Consider the following 20,462-nt stretch of genomic DNA (forward strand, 5'->3'; position numbering starts at 1 on the left):
AACAAAATCAACATCGAAATGATCTTGAATACATATTTGGAATTGACAATGGAGAAGAAAATGATCTAACAAAAGAATTTAAAAACTATTTAGCAGAACCACAGTTGAGATTTACATTAGATCCCTTAGAGTAGTGGAAAACACGCTTTTCAAAATATACGACAATAGGTAAATTTTCTAAAAAGTATATGGCAATTCCTGCTACATCAGTGAGCGCTGAACGTTGTTTTTCAACTGCTGGTAACAAAGTCACACAAAAAAGAGCTTCCTTATCACCGGAAAATGTGAATTTACTTGTATTTTTGCATCAAAATAAACAGTTGATTATCTAACTTTAAAACTATTTATTAAAGTATATGTTAAAATTATTTGTTTATTATTATTTATTGTTAACTTGATTATTATGAAATATTTAAAGGTATTTTTGTTATTTTTGTACTCATTTTTTGTTAACTTATTATTATTAATATTATTGCTAATGTTATTATTATTGTTAGTACTGAATAAATAGTTATAAATACTTACTAATATATTATGAAGTGTAATATTGTTTAATAAATATAATTTTTATTCCTGGAACATTAATTACACGAATCAACTACACGTGTACATTAAACACACAAACTTTGTGTACATGTGTATTTTAAAAACACGTCTAAAATCGTAACCTCTAGTATAGACTGTGTTTGGTTGTATGACTAGTTGCCACATTTAAACTAACATATAGGACTTAAAACGCTTATTAAGTTATAAACTACACTATAAATTAACTTTTATAAATAAATACAGTAGAAGCCGCTTATTAGAAACACGGATTATTGATACAATCGCGTTATTGAAACAAAATGTACCAGGACGGATCGCCCGTATATTATATCTAACAAATCGCTTATTAGAAACAATCGGTTAATTGACACATTTCACTTTGGTCCCAAAGTGTTTCTAATAAGCGGCTTCTACTGTACTGTTGAACATTTAGTAAATAAATTAAAATAGCTGCACTAAATCTGCATCAACAGTAAACATTTTTAGCAACACAGATTATCAAAGTAAAAACAACATTTGTTTTTATTAATATTATCAAATTCATGGTGTATGTGCAACAAATTAATTTAATACTGTACTTTGATTTATGATTATATAATTAATATGTTACAACCATTATTTTTGGAACAAACATTTTTGAAATAATGTATAAACATTTAAATCATTTAGCATATTAAAATTAAACAATTTTGAATTTATGTACATAAATATTTTGTAGTTAACTAGTTACAAAACACTTTTGATTTTTGTATGGTATGTTAAATTAAATTATACATTAGTAAATAGTAAAATTTCATCAAAAAATATATAATACATATCATACTTAATTAAAAATAAGATGATAAGATGCTTTGTGTTATTCACTTATATAATTATACTTGTTTCCATTTACAAAAATTCTTTCAGCTGAAACAAAAAAAAAATCAAACTTAATTAAAATTTGTAATTGAAGTACATGCTATGATCATAGGTGTGCAACAGGTTGTGTAGCAAAAATGTGTGCCTACTTAAAATGTTTGATTGAAAAATTGTTTATTTATTTAAAACTGATAACCAGTCATTCATTATCGAGTGTGTAATCATTAATCTATAGTGTATCATATATATATTTATATATTGTATTATACACAAATTATACTCTGTTCATCTAGAATAGTGTATACTACACTTTCACGTGTAGTGTATTTTAAGTAAGTAGTAACCCTTGCTAAAATAATTCTGCACACACTGTGAAAAATTCCTGCGCGCACCTATGGCTATGATCCCACCGGTTGTATATTCTTATAAAGCGCTTCCACAATTGATGGTATCGAAAACATATAATTTTACTGACTATAATTGTTATAAATAAAAAGAAGAGGGGATGAGCCGGGTTTCTAATATGTTCAACGACATGGTTCTTATATACACAGTGTTTGAATAATAAATAATATTATGCTCAAGTATGAGTTTAATAACATAGGTATATATTTATTACTTGAACAATTATTTTTTAATAATTCGAATAAATTTGTATAAAATATATTTATTTTTCTTGGATAAATATAAAAAATTAATATTTTCAATTTTATAGATTTAATTAATTCAGAATATTGATTTAATCTATTTAATAATATTGTTCCTACATCCTTTGAATGACTATTTAACTGAATAATTATTTAAACACTGTATATTAGTTAAAAAATAAATAAACTTACTGGATCATCATCATCAATGATAAATTCTGCTGCAACATCTTCTAAAACTTCATGTTTCATAAAGTTTTCAGATAATTCTTGTGTAATATCACTTATTTCTACCTCTTGATTTGTAATAAGTCCTATTCCACCTTAAATACAAATTGATATTTTATTCCATGTGTTTAATTAAAAATATATACCTATTAAGATATTTCATAGCTTATACATGTTTAGTTTTAATAATTTCCATTCAACAAGAGTAATAAGAGGTATTTAATAAGAGGTATCTACATACAAATATAATAATTTCATTATATGAACATGTTATCTTTACTAAAAGATTGTATTCTATTAACATCTATTATGTGTATACATAACAAGACGCTGTCTCAAAAAAGAACAACCACTTTTAACACATTGTGATTGATACGATTGAGAACTACGTGATACGCTAACACCGGATTATTGGTCAGAGATGAACAGAGCTGACAAAAAGCTGACTGATTATTCTCTTTTGTGACAAGGTATAGTTTATACTAAAAAAAATTAAAAATTGCTATAGCCTCAGTATTTAAATATTTATAGTATCCATGGAGAAAAAATTTTGGAATTTAACTATCCAAAGAATTGTACTAGTTAATTTTTCAATCATTGAACAAAATATTGATTTCATTAATAAACTCATGAATGTGTAAAATATTTCTATAACTTTGTTCAGTAATTAGAAAACTAACGGTACAATTCTTTGGAAAATTAAATTTACAACATTTTTTTACAGAATTTCTAGAATTTTCTAGAATATTTAAATAATGAAAAGATAAATCTTTTGAGACTAAATACTAAATATTTGTATATTATAACATCATAATTCTACCGAATAAGCAAGTTAACAATTTGGTCAACTAAAAATTATTTAAAAAAGCAGTTAAAAATATTTATGATCTTAAGAATTGATGTCACTGTTAAAGATAAAAGATATTTATTGAATTGAAAATGATATTTTTACTGGGGCCAAAATATTATTTGCTACCCTACTTTTTATTTAAAACAATAATCATAAGAACTATCGATGGTGTTTTGTAAAAAAGTGTATACAACAAAAATCAAAAAATGAGATTTTGGTACAAAATGTTCAGAAAAAATAGGAGCATTATCTGTAAAATAGGCGGTTATAAATATTTATGTTTATTTTTTATACGAGCAAAGTAAAAAATTTATACTGAACATGTTAGGCTGATGGCCACACAATTATTAGTGGTTTAGTGGTTATGATAGAAGGGCGTTCGAGAATCTTAAAGGGTATGAATAGTATTGAAAAAATCTATGAAAATGTACTTTTGTATTTCCAATAATATGGTTTATTGAGCGATTTGAGAGTAAATAAACCTATTATCAATATTGTAGAAGAGAAGTTAATCTATATCTGTATACAAGACAATTTTCGATACTGCTTTAATTACTAAACTCAATAATTTAAATTTAAAAAGTAAAATATCACAAGTTTTAGAGTTGATATTGGACATTAAAATAAAATACCGAAAATTGACTCCTATACAAACCTAGATAAACTTCTTCTCTTCAATTTGTATAATAGGTGTTTATATTGTAATGTCACTCAGTAAGCTATGTTATTGGATATACTAAATTAAGTTTCAGTGTTTCACTAAAATTCACATTTGTAATTAGAGTGTAATATGTTGCGTTACTGACATTTGCTTGCACGTGCAGGTGCGCTCCACTATTTATTTTATATACAGTCACTTACACTAATGATCACTTACTACCCACACATTTATACGACTCGTATACAAACAAATAGAAAATTGCCTATATTGAACTCTTTAGAAACGGTCGGTATGCATACCCCTTAATTATAAAAGGGCGCATACCACGAATACTATCACTTTGAACGATAATAATATAATTCACATATTATGTTTAAGTATTTTAATCATAAGCTTTATAAAATGATCAACATGCCTTCTATATGAAATGAAGGTATTTCCGAGATCAACAGATTGTTATAATTTTTAAAAACATTATTTTGTTTCTCCTGAACAATTCGAATTATGTGGTAAGCGCCCTTTTTACAAAACACCATAAATTATTTTGAAATATTAATTGAATTATTGGTGGAACGAAAATGGACAAAATTAAGAGGATGTCAGCGCACAATTCGATTTCTCTCTCTGGCAAACGCGCAACATAGACAAAACGCATTTACGCAAAATCATTTTTTCTATGCGTTCAAGCAATCTTAGAGTAAAGTCACATATTACAAAAAAGATAGAGAATAATATTTTTGAGGGCATGACATATCAATTTTATATTTTATTATTATTTGACTTTGTATTCGACTTTTAAAATAAATAAAAAAATGTTGTAAATTTAAATGATGTTTAAATTGTTTTGAGACAATATTTAGACAAATCGATATGTCATTCCCTCAAAAGCATTATTCTCTATCTTTTTTGTCATAGGTGACATTACTCTAAGATTACTTACACATAGAAAAAATGATTTTGCGTAAATGCATTTTGTCTATGTTGCGTGTGAGCCAGAGAGAGAAAACAAATAGTGCGCTGACAGCCTCTTAATAACCATGCTATATATTTTTCACAAAGTAAAAGAAACTTTTTCTCAGAAAACATGATCATAATATTAAGTAATATACAATATTGGTATTTTTTTTATTGAGTTAAGGCTTCAATATTTATGGTCATTAGCCCGAAGGTTATTTCGTAAGTATCTGTGGGAGAGGGTTTTTTTAGAACACATGTACATGTGATGAGAATTTATCACTAAAACCTGGGTGGGTCACTCATCCTAGGATAAGTGACACTGGCTGAAGATTGACTTCAGAATACTTTTGTCACTGAAGCCAACCACTCCACCATACTAGGCCACAACATTAGGTATTTATACATTTGATAATGTAAATATATTCTTATTATGACAAGATTATTTTCACCAATCCGTTTTGTAACTAAATTAAAATATTGTTGAAGCCAGGGAGCTGAATCAAACACTCCAAAAGAGAAATTAAGAAATATTTTAAATAAATCAATAATTAGTTTAGACTAATCTACATCATACATCTATTATAATATTTAATGTATTAAAATTTATGAAACACTTACTATCAATGAATTGTGACCACATTTCTTCTTTGCCAGACAAAAGAACTGAATCTTTTACAAGATACATTAAATTATTATAAGACTTAACATCGTTATCATGTATATAAAATTCTCTTAAGGCTTTCAAATTTGATGCTGGTTTCTCTAAATCTTTCATACTTGTACTAGATTCTATTAGGTCTAGAGTTATGTTTTTCATCTTTCCACAAACTAAAACAATAATTATTATAAACTCAATATAAAAATTATAAAATTATTTTGAAGAGTTACTGTAAAAACTACTACATTATGATCTTAACTTCTAATAAATAGTAAGTAATATTTATACAAGACAAATCATTTAAAATACTGAATTCGATCTACATAACTACAGAGAATCACAGAATACAACAAATAAAATTTATTTCTACAACTAAAACTAAATTTAGGAATACCTATTGCAGAGTTAAATCCATTTTCTAAAAGCTTATTAAAATCTTCTATTGGGCTGAATGCTGTAATCACACATTGTTTTGAATTTTCTACTTCTTCATCACAATCAAACTTTGAAGCATTATTATCCTCAATTGGACTTCTATTAAACAAATAAAATAAATATATTATTTTCATTATTTGTTTATTTAATTCTCCGAATTAATAATTAATACATACTTTTCAGAAATTTCTTGTTGAAGCGAAAATAGTTTTATAATTTCATCTATAGGTTGCTTAGCCTTTTCCATCATTTCTTTAGGGGGGTCAAGTAAACTTTGAATATACTCTGGAATTGTTTTTGTTAACAGTTTGTCTGGATTAATAGCTTTTTGAGCAACGCAATCATACACATATTGTAATTCAGGGTCGTGTGTAGTTTCTGGTATGAACAATTCATCACTTAAATAATGAGTAAAATTAACAATTTATATATGGTTAATAAAAAATAAAAATTCAATTTACTCTTCATCATCCAAGTCCATTGCATCTATAAGGTTACAGACAGCATTCTTTTCTTCATAATTAGGTTTAAATGATTCCAATGATGGAAGCTTAAACAAGTGTTCTTCTTCAGCATATGGAAGATTGACACATACAAAATACTAAAACAATAATGTATATAATTTTAAAAAAAAGTAATTGGTACAAACTATGCATTAGATATAATATAATATATAGAACGGTTAGTGTAGGTCAATGCTAAATAAATGACTGATTGTAATATAATGAAATATATTATATAATGCTAAACAAACAAAATTACTTATGATATAATGAGATTTATTAGGTACATAATAATTAATAAGTACAACTTAATTGTATGTCAAAATATACATACATTTTCTTTATCTTCTATTTGAGGAAACATTGCACCTATGGTTGGCATACAATCATTTAAATAAACTTTTCTAATAATCATTAATTCTTCCCTTTTGATCATAGCTTTGAAAATAGCACTAAATGCAACTATATCGTCCTACAATAAATAATAAATATTTTAAATAAATTATTATTATACAATTTTGAACAAAAAAACTATATATAATATATGAACTTATATTATAATAATTGATATACATCAAAACTATGTTGAAAATGATAATTATTCATAATTTTTTAGATTCTGAGCTTAGTGATGAATGTATTTTTCAATTTAGAATGGTCCTCCCCTTACCATTTTTGAAAAATATAAATTATTCATTAAGAATATATTTATATTAAAGTCCTAATTTTTGCATATTTAGGTACTTATATCAAGCATTTTATAAACAATACAGAGAAATAATTTGGTTTTTCAATTTTTATACATTACTAGCTGAACCCGTGCACTTCGTTGCCCATTAAGTGTACAAAATGTATGCGACTCAAACTTTGTTCAATTCGTTATTTAATATTCGGTAAATGGTTTAAAAATTAATCTTAACTTTTCCGTTTCCCGGAATAAAAATTCTGATTTGCAGCAGTACGTTATCAGGTAGGCAATCTACCTGCGGTAGATTGCGGACCCCATGTTGTATGTACGTTAGTGTATGATTTAACTCTAAAATATCAAAGTTATACCAAGTTTGTCGTATTCTACCTATGGTTGATTGATATAATCAATTAATACAAAATCCTAACCTAACCTAACCGTACTAAAAACAGATGAATAAACGCAAACGCATACAAAAAAATTCATTCAAATCGGTCTAACCATTTAGGAGGAGTTCAGTCACAACACACGTACAGTAGAATTATTGAGCTTAGCAATACACTCTGCGATTCATTTTTATATTGTATGAAATCAACAAACATGACGATTAACCAATAGCAACCAATATAATATAATGCACTGTTGCGCCACTGTTGTATTTTTGACATACAGATTTGAGATTTCCTACTTTTCCGGTGGATTTTCCTAAAACTTTATTTTGTAAAAACCTTCTACTGGCAGTTGCGAACATCTTAAAAAAAATTTGAGCCAAATCGGACCAGCCGTTCTCGATTGATGAATTGTTATACATTTATATATATATATTTTTAGAATATAGAAAAATTACATTAAACATTTTTATACTTATAATCAGTGGTTTTCAGAGTATACGGCCAACTATTTACCATTTAGTATATTAGCCTATCCCAAGTAAAGATAATGACAATTGGCCCATAATATACGCTTGTACACATACCTTAAAATTGATAAAAATCAATCAATCTGTATTATTATTTTATGCCATATGATATTTATCAATCATCTATAAGTTAGAATTGTGTGAAAAATAATTAAGATTGGTTAAATGAATAAATGTATAACATATTAGTCATAGCTGATCATAGTTTGTAACCATAATTATTGCAGTTTTTTTTTAATAAAATGTTTGAGTTACTGCCATCACAGCGTAATATGAATTGCAAAGAGATTACCAATTTTACAAAGTTAAGTGTTATAAAATGTTAAATCTGATCTGTGAGATAATTGTTAACGAGTAGGGGATGGCTTATTGAAGGGTTGAATCTTATTAGTTTATTGCTTATAAAAACAACACAATATTCATTGTTGTCTTAAATTTTTAAATTAACCTTAAGGTTTTTTTTACCCATACACCACTGCTTACAATATATGTAATTTCCTCAGTTTTATTATAATCAAAAATAATTCAATAAAGTAGAAAAAGTAAATAATAATCTACAATATCTTAATTTACCTTGTGAGGTTTAAAAATATATGATCCGCCATCCATTAAAAATGATCTTTGTATATTTTTAGCTTTTGTAAACCCTAATACTTGTAAGCCTCTTGGACCAGATTTATAACTATACGCTTGTATATCTAAATCTATATAAAAAAATATACAATATATATAAACAAATAAATACAAATTTAATTTAATTTAAAGTTTTTGTGAAGCACTTACCCGAGACAGGTATAATTGTATCACCAAAGCGAAATCCATCTATTATATTCTCATGATCAACTTCTATTTGTTCACCATTATCAACATACGAATATGTAGTACGTTTATTCATTTCTGTAATTGAATCTGGTGTATCATAGTTCCTACATAATGACCACTTGAAGCTTTTAGGGGTTTCATCTATCTGTTATATTTAAACATTAAAATAATTATTTTGAATCCATTTTTAAAAACTAATCAAACAAACTAACTAGTTAATACCTTTTTATAACCGATAACTTTTATATTAAAAACATTTCCAAAGCTTAAAGGGACATTCCAAGCTCTCGGAGTTACTTCTTTAAGTTTATAATTACAAATATTCGGTAGAACTGAATCCAAACTAACAGTAGTTGCCTAAAAATAATTACAAATATGGTTAGGATTTTATATTTTCTTCTTGCTAATCTGATTTTAACATACAAATTTTAATGTGTAACTAAGAAAAATCTCAAAAGTTTTAACCTGGACTTAAATAAAATCAAGAGATTATTACATAGGTACATTATGTTTTACGGATTAAATCAAATTATAGCATACAAATGCCAGATCAAAATATCTTAAGTTGTTTTGGCTTATACAGTAAAATATATAATAAATCAGTGGCGGAGCAAACTTATATTATGTATGAGACAACCAATAATTATTTTACCTAGCCGACCACCCACTTATTGATAAAAGACCCCACTTTTATATATTGCATTGTAAGTATTAAATAATTCGAGCAGATATAACGCCTATTGCAAAAAATGTTTACGAACACAATCTACCATGATTAGTATAATATATATATTTGTACCTATTTCCTAAATCCACAATCCACCAAATCACTCACAATTCACACACTACTTTAAAAAACACTATCATGATATGTACAAAAAAAAAAAAGTAATAAATTATTCACATTACATAATATTATTGTAATACCTCAGTTTTCCTGATAAATGTTTCCAACACAGAACTTCTCAATACATCTTCACAATCTGTACCACTGAAAACATGAAAAATTTTTAAACTATATATAATGATATCTCAATATGTTTTTAAAGGTAGTATAAACAATTTTCAATTAATTTTAGAGATTTAAATAGTGTATTGTTGATTTTTATTCATTGGATTACAAGAAAAATAAGAAAATATTATTCGAATACAAAAACTTGTATAAAAAAAGTAATCTACAAATCTTAATGACACTATCAACAATGATATTCGTAAATTAGTCTAAATATTTTTAAAAGTTTATTTTGAATAGAAAATTATAATATATGTCAGGGATGGGCAACTCAATGATACTAGAAGGCCAATTTTGAATGTGCGAAAATCTAACGGTCCACAGAATATAGAAAGCAAAAAAAAAAAAAACCTAATAATAACTATACGCCTATGAATAATATAATATTGTTTACATTCAATAGTTCAGTACTCAATAAGAATTTGTATATAATTTTACCATAAACATTATATCGGTTTTAATAATTGAATAAATATAATAAAATAAAGTAGTGAAAAATCTTAACATTTTATATTTTTATAAACTAAATTGAAATGTAGCACAGGCCAGTAAAAACTGGTACGCGGGCCGCCAGTTGCACAACCCTGATATATGTAATTAAAAAATGATTCATGTCCTTACTTTTAATATTTTTAGAATTAAGACTGAAAAACTACAAGCGTAAGAAGAAAAATTGCTATATTTGTTTAAATTGTATGAAAAAAAACTAAAATTATCGATAGAAGAAAATTGTGATTTAATATTTTTGATATTTTTAGAACAATTTATCAAGTCTAGATAATGGATTATAATATATATCTGTTGAAAATTTAAAATCTCTGCTGTTATTAATTACTGAATTAAATCAAAAAAAAAAAATATTGCTTAAATCTCAGTATTATGATCAATGCATTTTTTAAGCTCCAATAGGTGATGACAGATACAAAAATGAAAAATTATAAATACCCTACTTTTTTTCAAATGAAAATAATAATTAAATAAAAAGATGGAATTTTAAACTATAATGATTACACCTGAAATTGGATAAAAAAATCATTTTATCATTTTAAGACTATAATACTTGTTGTAGATTTTTAGTTAAAATTCTTATAATTGTTTTCAGTTGAATATAAATATTATGTGTTTAAAATCAACTTACATTATGGTTAAATCAATACGTTGTGTTTGTATACACCTTGCAATTATATCAATTTTATCAAAGGATATATCAGTTGCAAGATTTGTAAACATAACAATCTGGAGGTCTTGGAATATTTTGTCTCTATAAAATAAAAAATGTTATGCATTATTAACATTTATAAGTTAGAGTAAAAAGTAGATAAATAATAAGCATAAAGATAAAATAAATCATATCATTTTCATATAATTATATAATTATCAACAAATAAAAAATAATTTTAGCTTTGTAGATTAAGAAGAATTTAGTATTTTAGAGTTTGTTGCAGTGTATGAGTACCGAAGATGTTTTTATAATTAGGTACAGTAAAACCTAGATTTGCTTAATGGGGACAACTGTTTAATAATAAGTGAACTACGTAGTTTGTGCAGCCGACTAAAATAAATATGAAAACAAGTTCCACAAATTTCCTATAAATGCATGTAATAATATTGCGATTATATTGTTATCCGAAGATAATAGTAGAATGTAGCAACTAATACTAATATGTTGCATTATATCTTGTATATTATTATATAAATTCTTAAGTATAAAAGACACATTATTTTGGTTGTTTTGTGAAGTCTAGAAAACCTAGAGCCCCAATTAATTCGAATTAATGTGATTCTACCCTACATTCAAGAAATAATACGAATAATATCCTACGATTCATTATCTAATTATGGTTTAATTTAATTTAATACAAAAGTCAAGTAAATTATGAACCTTTGAAATTAACTCAACACTGATTCTATATTGTAAAAGCTATAGATCTATAAGAATAGTTTTGTTTGTTGAAATAAATAAAATGTTATTACATTTTTATTACATTAGAATACGCGTATACAATAAATAAGTTACAATCTAACATTAATGGACAAATGAGTTGAATAGGAACTAATTCCAAAAATTTCAATTTTATATTTTTATTACTTGATAGTTCTTATTAATTTATATTTCAAATCAAAGCACAAGTTATAGTTTTATATTGTTTTATAATACTAAAGCCAAATCTCAATAATTCAAATTGCAAGGAGGAAAAAATTTTTTTTCGAGTTATAGGTATACCTCAAACGGAACTTAAAAACACTCCAAGGGGCAAGAATACAATTTGAGTTATCGGGACTCGACCTAATAATATACAATATACATACTGAATTTCCTTTTTCGCCATATCTGCAGCAAGTACAAGAGTATTAAGCCAATCCGAACGTGTTATATCTGAAGGTGATAAACTATCAATATGTTTAATTAAATCCCAAGTTACTACACCTAAACTAGTAACAATTTCTATATTATTACATCCTTGTGATGCAAGATGGTTTTTTGTTTGATTTGACCCAAACAATATTAATGCTACATAATCTTTACTTTCAGCAAATATCTAAAACATAATAAGTAATGTTTATGTTACAATAAATAAATAATATATAATATATTTATATTTAGTATAATTTATACTAAAAAAAAATTAATTAATAACATAGGTTATAAATTACTTTTCTTCTTAAAATCATAGAAGCACACAATTTAGATTTTTCAAAATATGTTTTTCCATCTGAATCTAGTTTTAAAGAATTTATTCCGACATCAATTGCAAGTATTATTACTTCCTAAAATACAAAATATTACTATTATAAATAAATAATAACAATAAAACACACAAAAACATATGATATATAATATGACTTATTTATATATTATACAATAAGCAGGACTCCTAATTTTAAGCGCTAAGAAACAATAAAATATGTACATATACCTACAAATGCACTAAAAAAGCGCAAATATGCAGTATAATATGCAATTATTTTATTAATAAAATATGTTTTTATATTGGAATAAAATTAGAAAAAGCAGTTATTAAAAAACATTTTTATTTTATAATTACACATTATTTGTGTATATTTTTAGTTTGTAAACTTGAAGCATTATTCCAAGAGTCCCAGAGAGATTTAAAAAAGTTAAATATATCAAATAAAGCAAAAATGAAATCCTGTTATAATATTTATTTTAAAAATATATCTTAATATTGAATAAATGTTAAATAAAACCCAGTCGATCATAACAAATATTTACAATTAATAATTGGTTCTTATATAAAGTATAATTCAAAATATAATCAAGGTGACAATATGCAGTGGCTTTTTATTTTTAAATGATATAAATTAAAATTGTTAAATTGAAGATTTTATTTGTTCGTTGTTGATTTAAAAACATAATATGCAATATAATGCTTAAGATATGCAAAACTATATAAATACAGTTGGTAAGATATGCAAAAATATGTAATATACATTTTTGTATTTGAATTGTATGTATTGTGAAATTAATTTGTATTTTTTATTATGTAGCTAAGCAGCTTACTAAAAAACATGCAAATGCATAAAGTTTCGAGCCCTAATAATACCTAAACTACTTTAAGCACAATTTATGTACTAACTACATAAATAATACTATATTCTGTTATTTATTATTGAACTTGAACATATCATGAACCAATAATAATGTATTATCCTTCCAGTTATGTTTAACGATATCTACAAGTATTCTAATTGAAAGCAATTCTATAATATTTTTGTAAAAACTATTCATCTTCACAAAACGGTTCAGATAAACATTACTTTAACAGTCTAAATAAAAATAATAATAGTTATCTAATAAAATATATTGTTACATTATTTTAATTGCTTTAATCATAGATCTATAAACAAATGGACAGCAATTCTCATACCGCCCTGACGTTGGTTAATCCAGACAACATAAATGAGATAGATATATAATATTATAATATGAGCATATGACAGAGAAAAAACATGTTTTGGGCTATATGTTTTGCACACTGTAAATGCCCAAAAACTCTCTTTCCTCTCTCAGCAATCACGTCCGGTGATTTCTCTCTCTATGCGCTATCCATTAGTATATAGATTCATGGCTTTAATAGTTGTGTAGATATAGTATGGTTATCACCACAACAAAACAGATAGGTATGGTCAGCAACAATACAAGTTTTTAGATTCCTTTTGACATAATATATAATATAGTCAAATAAGTAAATATATTAAGTATATACCTAAACCCATTGTAGCAATGCACTAAAGTCAAGTTGTTAATATATTGGTAGGTAGATAATGAATAAATATAATAAATATAAATACCAACCTTTTTATTAGCCGCCATTAGAAAAGTGTACGTCAATAACTAGATATTACTTATACACTCTTACTTGTGCACAAGTAAAACATATACCGTATTTGCGTCAACGACCAATTTACTCCAGCGCTTTCTCAGTTTGTCCTGAAATATATGCATTAAATGTGGCGAAAATACGATTTACCGACTGAGACAGCAGCTAGGAATAAGAATATTATTTTGGATAGATAACGTGACTTGAGCTTAATGTCGGCACTTCAGCAGACGGCTGCGGCACAGTGGTGCGATCATAGAAAAACAATACCTACTAAATGCGATACTGGCGTCTAGACTCAGCGGCCGTCTAGCAAGTAACAGTCTGGCGACTGGAATACCGATTGGAAAAACGCAAAATACTGACTTCAAAACAGTTGTGAACGAGTAAAACGACGAGACAAAAATCGAAACAAAGCGTAGTATGTAACGTTGCTGATCACAAACACCGGGAAACGTTAAGGCACGAGCTTCTTATCAGTATCACACGAGCGTCTATGGAGACAACGCGTATTATCAGCACTTTCCTCATCGATACGCTATCACGATTCACGGCAGTTGACTTATCAGTTATCACAGTAACACGGAATCGGTCGTAAACACGTAATGACGTAAAATATTATTCAAAATAAAATTATTGTTTTACTTTTTAATATGATTTATATTTGATATGAATATTTATAACTTAAAATATGTTCATGATTTACAATATTTATGTGCGGTTACTTTTTTGTACGAATGTACGATAGTATTTTGAAGATGTGAAAACATATATAGGTACCTAATATGAGCTTAGAAATATAGTTTTATTATGGAATAAAATATTAAATAATATATTTCTTAATAGAATAAAATATTTACATGATAAGTAGGTACGCTACGTACATATTTACACGCATAAATATAAGTAACAAACAAATACAACTAAAAAAAAAAATTACCTCCATAGAAAATTCGCTCGGCACAAATTCCGACGAGCATTCAAACACCATAGATTCGGTGGCAAGTATAACTGTTGCGGAGCCACTTTTTTTTATGCATTTATTTGATATTTACGTAGGTGATAATAATATAATATTCAAATAATTACCGTGTGAATCTAAATATTATAATCATTATTATTAATACAAGTAAATAATAAAATTGAGTATTGTCATTTTTATAACTTAAAATCTAAATTATTCGGCACTTGTAATAAAAAAAAAAATGTAAGAATGATAATTCTAACACGTCCTACAAAAATAATAATAATCCCTAAACTTAATCAATAATGAATAAACAATATTACTTTTAATTAATTATTATAAATTATGGTTTGTTATTATTTTTTTACAGTGTACCTACATAACGTTTGCACTTATATAGAATTTCTATATTATGATGTATAAAAATATCTTTGCAGTTGAACTTTGGATTTCATTCATTCAAACTTATATCAAGAAAAAAAATAAACTAGAAGTTATAACTCTTAAATACTTACGAATTTATTGTCAACGTCTTTATTTTTTTGATGGTGAGTCGATTGATGTAGGCTTAAATTATATTTTTTGGTAAAATTTGAATTACATTATTTGCATACAAAATACATACTATACAGTTCAATATAAAATTAACATTACACGTATATAACTTAAAAATATTTTTAACAATTTGATGACAATTATACACTCGCAAACAAAATTAATATGTACCTATAGTATTAATGTTCAGCAGTGTTGTAAATTATTTGAGTAAAAGTATTCAAATACTTTTTTTCGTATTGAATATTTTTTTGAATACTTTTTATTTTGAAGTATTTGAATGGTTTTTTAAATACTTTTTTTACTATTAAATACAATTTTATTGAATACTTTTTTTTTATTCTTTCAATTCTTAATTTGTTTCTATTTATAATCCTTCTTAAATAAAAAAAACCATGCCGTCGTGTTTATACTTCAACGTTATAGCAATATTATATTATATATTTATCATTTATGGACATTTCGATATCGGTTTACGTCGATAAATAGCTTAATTAAATGTTTTTTTTCTCCAGTCGTCGACTACAGTAGGTACGTCGGTATCAGAATAAGCTAATAAACTATTAAGTATTAAGTCAATAACAAAAAATATATTATGCAATAGGCTATTTGCTTAACAGCAATTATAGCTAATATACTTTATAATTTATTTAACAATACGAAAATATTATTACTAATCAATAATACCTACTGTAACGTGCTCACAACTACCGTTGATTTGATGGAAGGATTTTGAATAAAGTCACGAAGATGATGTTTTGTAATAATGTTTATTAAAATATTCTAAGTCCAAATAATTAATATTTATACAGTGATGTAGCGAGTTGTGACTAGTATTTAGCGATTTAACTGTTCAGATTGAGGCTGGCTGCTCGTCTGATTTTGGCAAGTTTCCCGACCTATTAGTGCGCTATCGTTATTCTGTTTCTTAAAACACTGAGCGATATCATGTCCAGCTTGTTTACAATAATTACATACAACGTTTACCGGAGCGTTGTAATTAGTGGGTTGTCGCACAAAATTATTGTTATTATTATGACGATTTTGAACACAATTTCGCGCGTAATGATTGCCTCCGCATTGGTAGCATTGTATAGAAGCCATTGCATGGTTATTATTTAGATAATTAGTGCTACGATTATATTTATTATTGCGATTAAAATTATTATTGTCTCGAGGCTGATATTGATTACGTACTACTATTAACATTATTCTTATTACTGCGATTCATATCGGGTCTATTAAAATTCGGATTAGAATTATGTGGTTGTCTACCATATGAATTAATATTTTCTCTTGAATTATAATTTTGCCTATATCGGCATACATTTAAAGGTTGGTCGAATAACTTGGTGTTAATGAATTTCATTAGTATGTGTAGTTCATCCTTATCTACGGCTGAACATGCTAAATCGCAAGTTTTAATGAACTGATACACATCTCTTTCTCCAGTATAGGTAGGAATCATAAGAGTAGCTTTGTCTAATGGAATTTTAGTAGGCATTTTGGGTTTTTTAGCTATACGTTAAACTGGTTCTAGCTGTGTAGTACATATATGTACTATTTCTTTCTTAGTACGAGTACCATTTGTCTTAATTCAGTTTCACTAACTAATTTCGGTCGAATAGTTGTATTCAATAAATCCTTTTCCCTAATAGCTTCTAAATATTTTTCTCTATATTGATATAACCTTCGTCTGTACTTAAATCAATTAACAGTTCCTTATTATCGATTATTGTTGTATCATCAACTTTATCGTTACCTGTTCCTTTAGGGTTAGCAGTTTCTGTGCTTAATTCGTTATCCTTCTTATTAATTATATCAGAACTTGTTGATTTAATTAACTCGACTTCTCTAGATTTCTGATCTACTAATTGTACACTTTCAGATTCGCTTTCGCTTAAACTAGTATTATTTTCCTTCTGACTCATTAATCAATAGTCATAATCATTTAATTAAATAAATATAAATGCATTTTTTAGATAAACAGATTAAATAAACAGAATTAAAATGCAACTGACACACTAGTGTGAAATAATTTAAATCGTACGTAAAATTATTTCGCTAATAATATTTATTTAAATAAATAATAATAATAATAATATGTATAAGTAAACAATTAAGTTAATAAATAAATAATTAATCAAATAAACAAGCAAACAAATAATAAATAAATAAATAATAACTACTGTTATTAGTTATCTAAAAATCAATTCGATTGCCTTAATAATTTAAATTAAATGTCTTTATTTAATTGTTTATTTAAAGTAAATTAATTAGTAATAGAATTTTTTCTTAACTTGTCTACTTTATAAATTTAATTTAATTTATTTATTTAATAAGATTTAAATTTAAACTTCAACTTAAAGAGTTTTCTTATTTATTTTATTTTTTCACTCGAGGACTTATTTCGGCCTTACAAAATAAAATTCAAAAATATAGACTCACTGTCTTCAAATAAATTTACAAATAATAGGACTTACTGCTTGGCCTATAAAATTCAATAAAATCAACTTCAATTGTCGTAATAATTCAAAAATAGAATTTTTTCTTAACTCGTCTATTTTATAAATTAAATTAAATTTATTTATTCAATAAGATTTAAATTTAAACTTCAACTTAAAGAGTTTTCTTATTTATTTTATTTTTTTCACTCAAGGACTTACTGCACGGCCTATAAAATAAATTCAATACAGACATCAACGTCTTAAATAATTCAACAAATATAAGGACTTACTTCTCAGCCTTTAATAAAATAAATTCTCAAACACAGACATCAATTGTCTCAATAAAATTCACAAAATATAAGGACTTACTTCTCGGCCTTTTAAATAAATAAAATATTTAATAATAATTCTCAAAATTATTATAATAAACAACACGCCTTAATTCAATTAACACCACGTAAAAATTTAAAATTGTTCAACCTAAATAAATTCAACTATTTATTTATAATATTCAATAATTAATGAATCATTTAATTAATCAAAGAAAAATTTATTTAAATGTATATTCTGTAAAATAATTCATCAAAATTTTGTTTTATTTCCAAAATAATTTATTATTTTATTAAATTATTATTTAACTCAAATTATTATAATGAATAACACAATTTATTCAATTAATTATTACGCAAAATAATAAAAGTTGTTAACTATTGTTCATAAAAATTTTATTTTAATACCTATTTTTTAAGTATTTATTTTATTTTATTTTCAATAAATTAATTCTGTTTCTAAATAATTTATTATTTTCTTCAATTACCAGTTATTATTTATTTTATTTAAAACATTTGAAAATTTCTTATAAAATAAAATTATTATTTTATTTTATTTAAAGCTTAAACTAATTAAAATTTTAAATAAATATTTATGAAGTTGATTGGAAATTTACTTGATTTCTCATATAGTGATTTTCTTATTTTGTTGTAATTCAAAAACAAATAACTGTAGATACATGAACATTTTACAGAATGTTTATATTTTAATTTTCTACACAAAAAATTAAACTTTTGAATAATATTTTGACTCTTTTTGAGTTGTTTACAGACAATATTACAAATTTATATTTTAGATTCTGAGCGGAACGATGAATGTATTGAAATCATGCTTGGATTTTCAACTTCAGTATCTTGTCCGATTGGAAAGTGAATATGGTTGGTGCATTGGGGGGGTAAAAATTCTCAATAGTTTTCAAAAGCATCAGGAAAAACAACATAAAAATTAAGGAAAAACGGGAATTTTTACGCAAAATCTGTTTTCAAGAAAATCAATTTTGGTTTTTGGTGCAACTCTACAACAAATGACCGTATCCATAAAATGTTGACTGAATGTTTATATTAAAATTTTCTATTCACCATAACTAATATATTTTCCAAATATTTTGACTTATTTTGAGCTCTTTACTGACATTTTCAGTATCCATTTTTTTTAGTTTTTTTTTCTATATAACTATCAATAAAATTTTATTTGTCGGTTAAAAATCTTGAAAATTTAATAGAAGGCTCTTAGTATATTGTTTCAATGGCAGATGAAAAAAATTAAAAATTTAGTCACAATTTTTTTTTTATAAGCATCTAAAGTTCAAATATTGACAAAATACGTATAAATTACGAAAATGTGCAAATTATTTTGAGTTAGAAATTCATGAACAATTTCCTTTTTAAATCTAAAATTTGAAAATGTAATACAAGATTCTTCATAAGTTTATCTACCGTTTTCAAGTCAAATTAAATTTTTATGAGCGTTTGAAATTCATATTTTTACAACATTTGATATTCACTCGATTTCTCATGTAACGATTTTCTTATTTTGTTGTAATTAAATAACGAATGACTCTAGATACTTGAAAATTTCACGGAATGTTTATATTAGCAATTTCTATACACGATAAAATTTTTAAAATAATTTGACTCTTTTTGGGCTGTTTACGGACATTGTCAGTTTTCAATTTTTTTAGTTTTTTTTTTTTCTATAAATATCAATAAAGTTTTATCTGTTGGGCCAAAAAGTGTAAAAATGTAATACAAGGCTCCTGATATATTGTTACAATAGCAGTTGAAAAATATTAAAAATACATAGGAACAATTTTTTTTTATAAACATTTAAAGATCGAATTTTGACAACATTTATCAAATTTAAAATAGAATAATTATTTCGTAGTTAAAAATCTATAAAATGTTCAACTTTTATATCTAAGGCTTGAAAATGTAAAACAAGATTCCACGTAAGTAGTTTACTTTGTTACCAAAAAATCTAAAAAATACATAAGCACAGTTTATTTGTATACTCATTTTAAGTTAAAATTTTTGACGAAA

The 20,462-nt window shown here is 25.4% G+C and overlaps 1 protein-coding gene and 1 long non-coding RNA gene across 4 annotated transcripts in view; one reads left to right on the forward strand and one right to left on the reverse strand.

Annotated features, from left to right (window-relative positions):
• Nucleotides 1-1,299: 1,299 nt before the first annotated feature.
• Nucleotides 1,300-15,171, reverse strand: LOC100160241 (X-ray repair cross-complementing protein 5). Of its 3 annotated transcripts, none has more exons than XM_029491633.1 (16): nt 15,068-15,171; nt 14,103-14,237; nt 12,440-12,553; nt 12,095-12,324; nt 10,923-11,045; nt 9,700-9,763; nt 8,995-9,129; nt 8,734-8,917; nt 8,524-8,654; nt 6,678-6,815; nt 6,302-6,441; nt 6,017-6,238; nt 5,800-5,939; nt 5,366-5,575; nt 2,244-2,374; nt 1,300-1,452 (listed from the first exon to the last, which is right to left on the reverse strand). In XM_029491633.1, the coding sequence occupies exons 2-16, from the start codon at nt 14,118-14,120 to the stop codon at nt 1,435-1,437; spliced, it is 1,998 nt and encodes a 665-aa protein (XP_029347493.1). In that variant the 5' UTR covers nt 14,121-14,237; nt 15,068-15,171; the 3' UTR covers nt 1,300-1,434. The 3 variants fall into 3 exon arrangements, with proteins under 3 accessions (XP_029347493.1, XP_001944675.1, XP_008189752.1); XM_001944640.5 differs by lacking the exon at nt 15,068-15,171 and adding an exon at nt 14,402-14,613; XM_008191530.3 differs by lacking the exon at nt 15,068-15,171 and adding an exon at nt 14,398-14,613.
• A 339-nt stretch (nt 15,172-15,510) lies between these two features.
• Nucleotides 15,511-20,462, forward strand: part of LOC115033342 — an 11,038-nt gene continuing 6,086 nt past the window's right edge. The window contains exons 1-2 of the long non-coding RNA XR_003838655.1: nt 15,511-15,639; nt 17,629-17,692. This is a non-coding gene — a long non-coding RNA (uncharacterized LOC115033342). The remainder of the gene's footprint in view (nt 15,640-17,628; nt 17,693-20,462) is intronic.

This window comes from Acyrthosiphon pisum, chromosome X (assembly GCF_005508785.2).
Source record: "Acyrthosiphon pisum isolate AL4f chromosome X, pea_aphid_22Mar2018_4r6ur, whole genome shotgun sequence".
NCBI lineage: Eukaryota > Metazoa > Arthropoda > Insecta > Hemiptera > Aphididae > Acyrthosiphon > Acyrthosiphon pisum.

Coding starts and splice junctions, on each gene's coding strand:
- LOC100160241 (XM_029491633.1), bottom strand. Junction 9,764..10,922: donor CGTATTGATTTAACCATAAT/GTAAGTTGATTT, acceptor TCATGTTTTCAG/TGGTACAGATTGTGAAGATG. Junction 5,940..6,016: donor CAACAAGAAATTTCTGAAAA/GTATGTATTAAT, acceptor TTTGTTTAATAG/AAGTCCAATTGAGGATAATA.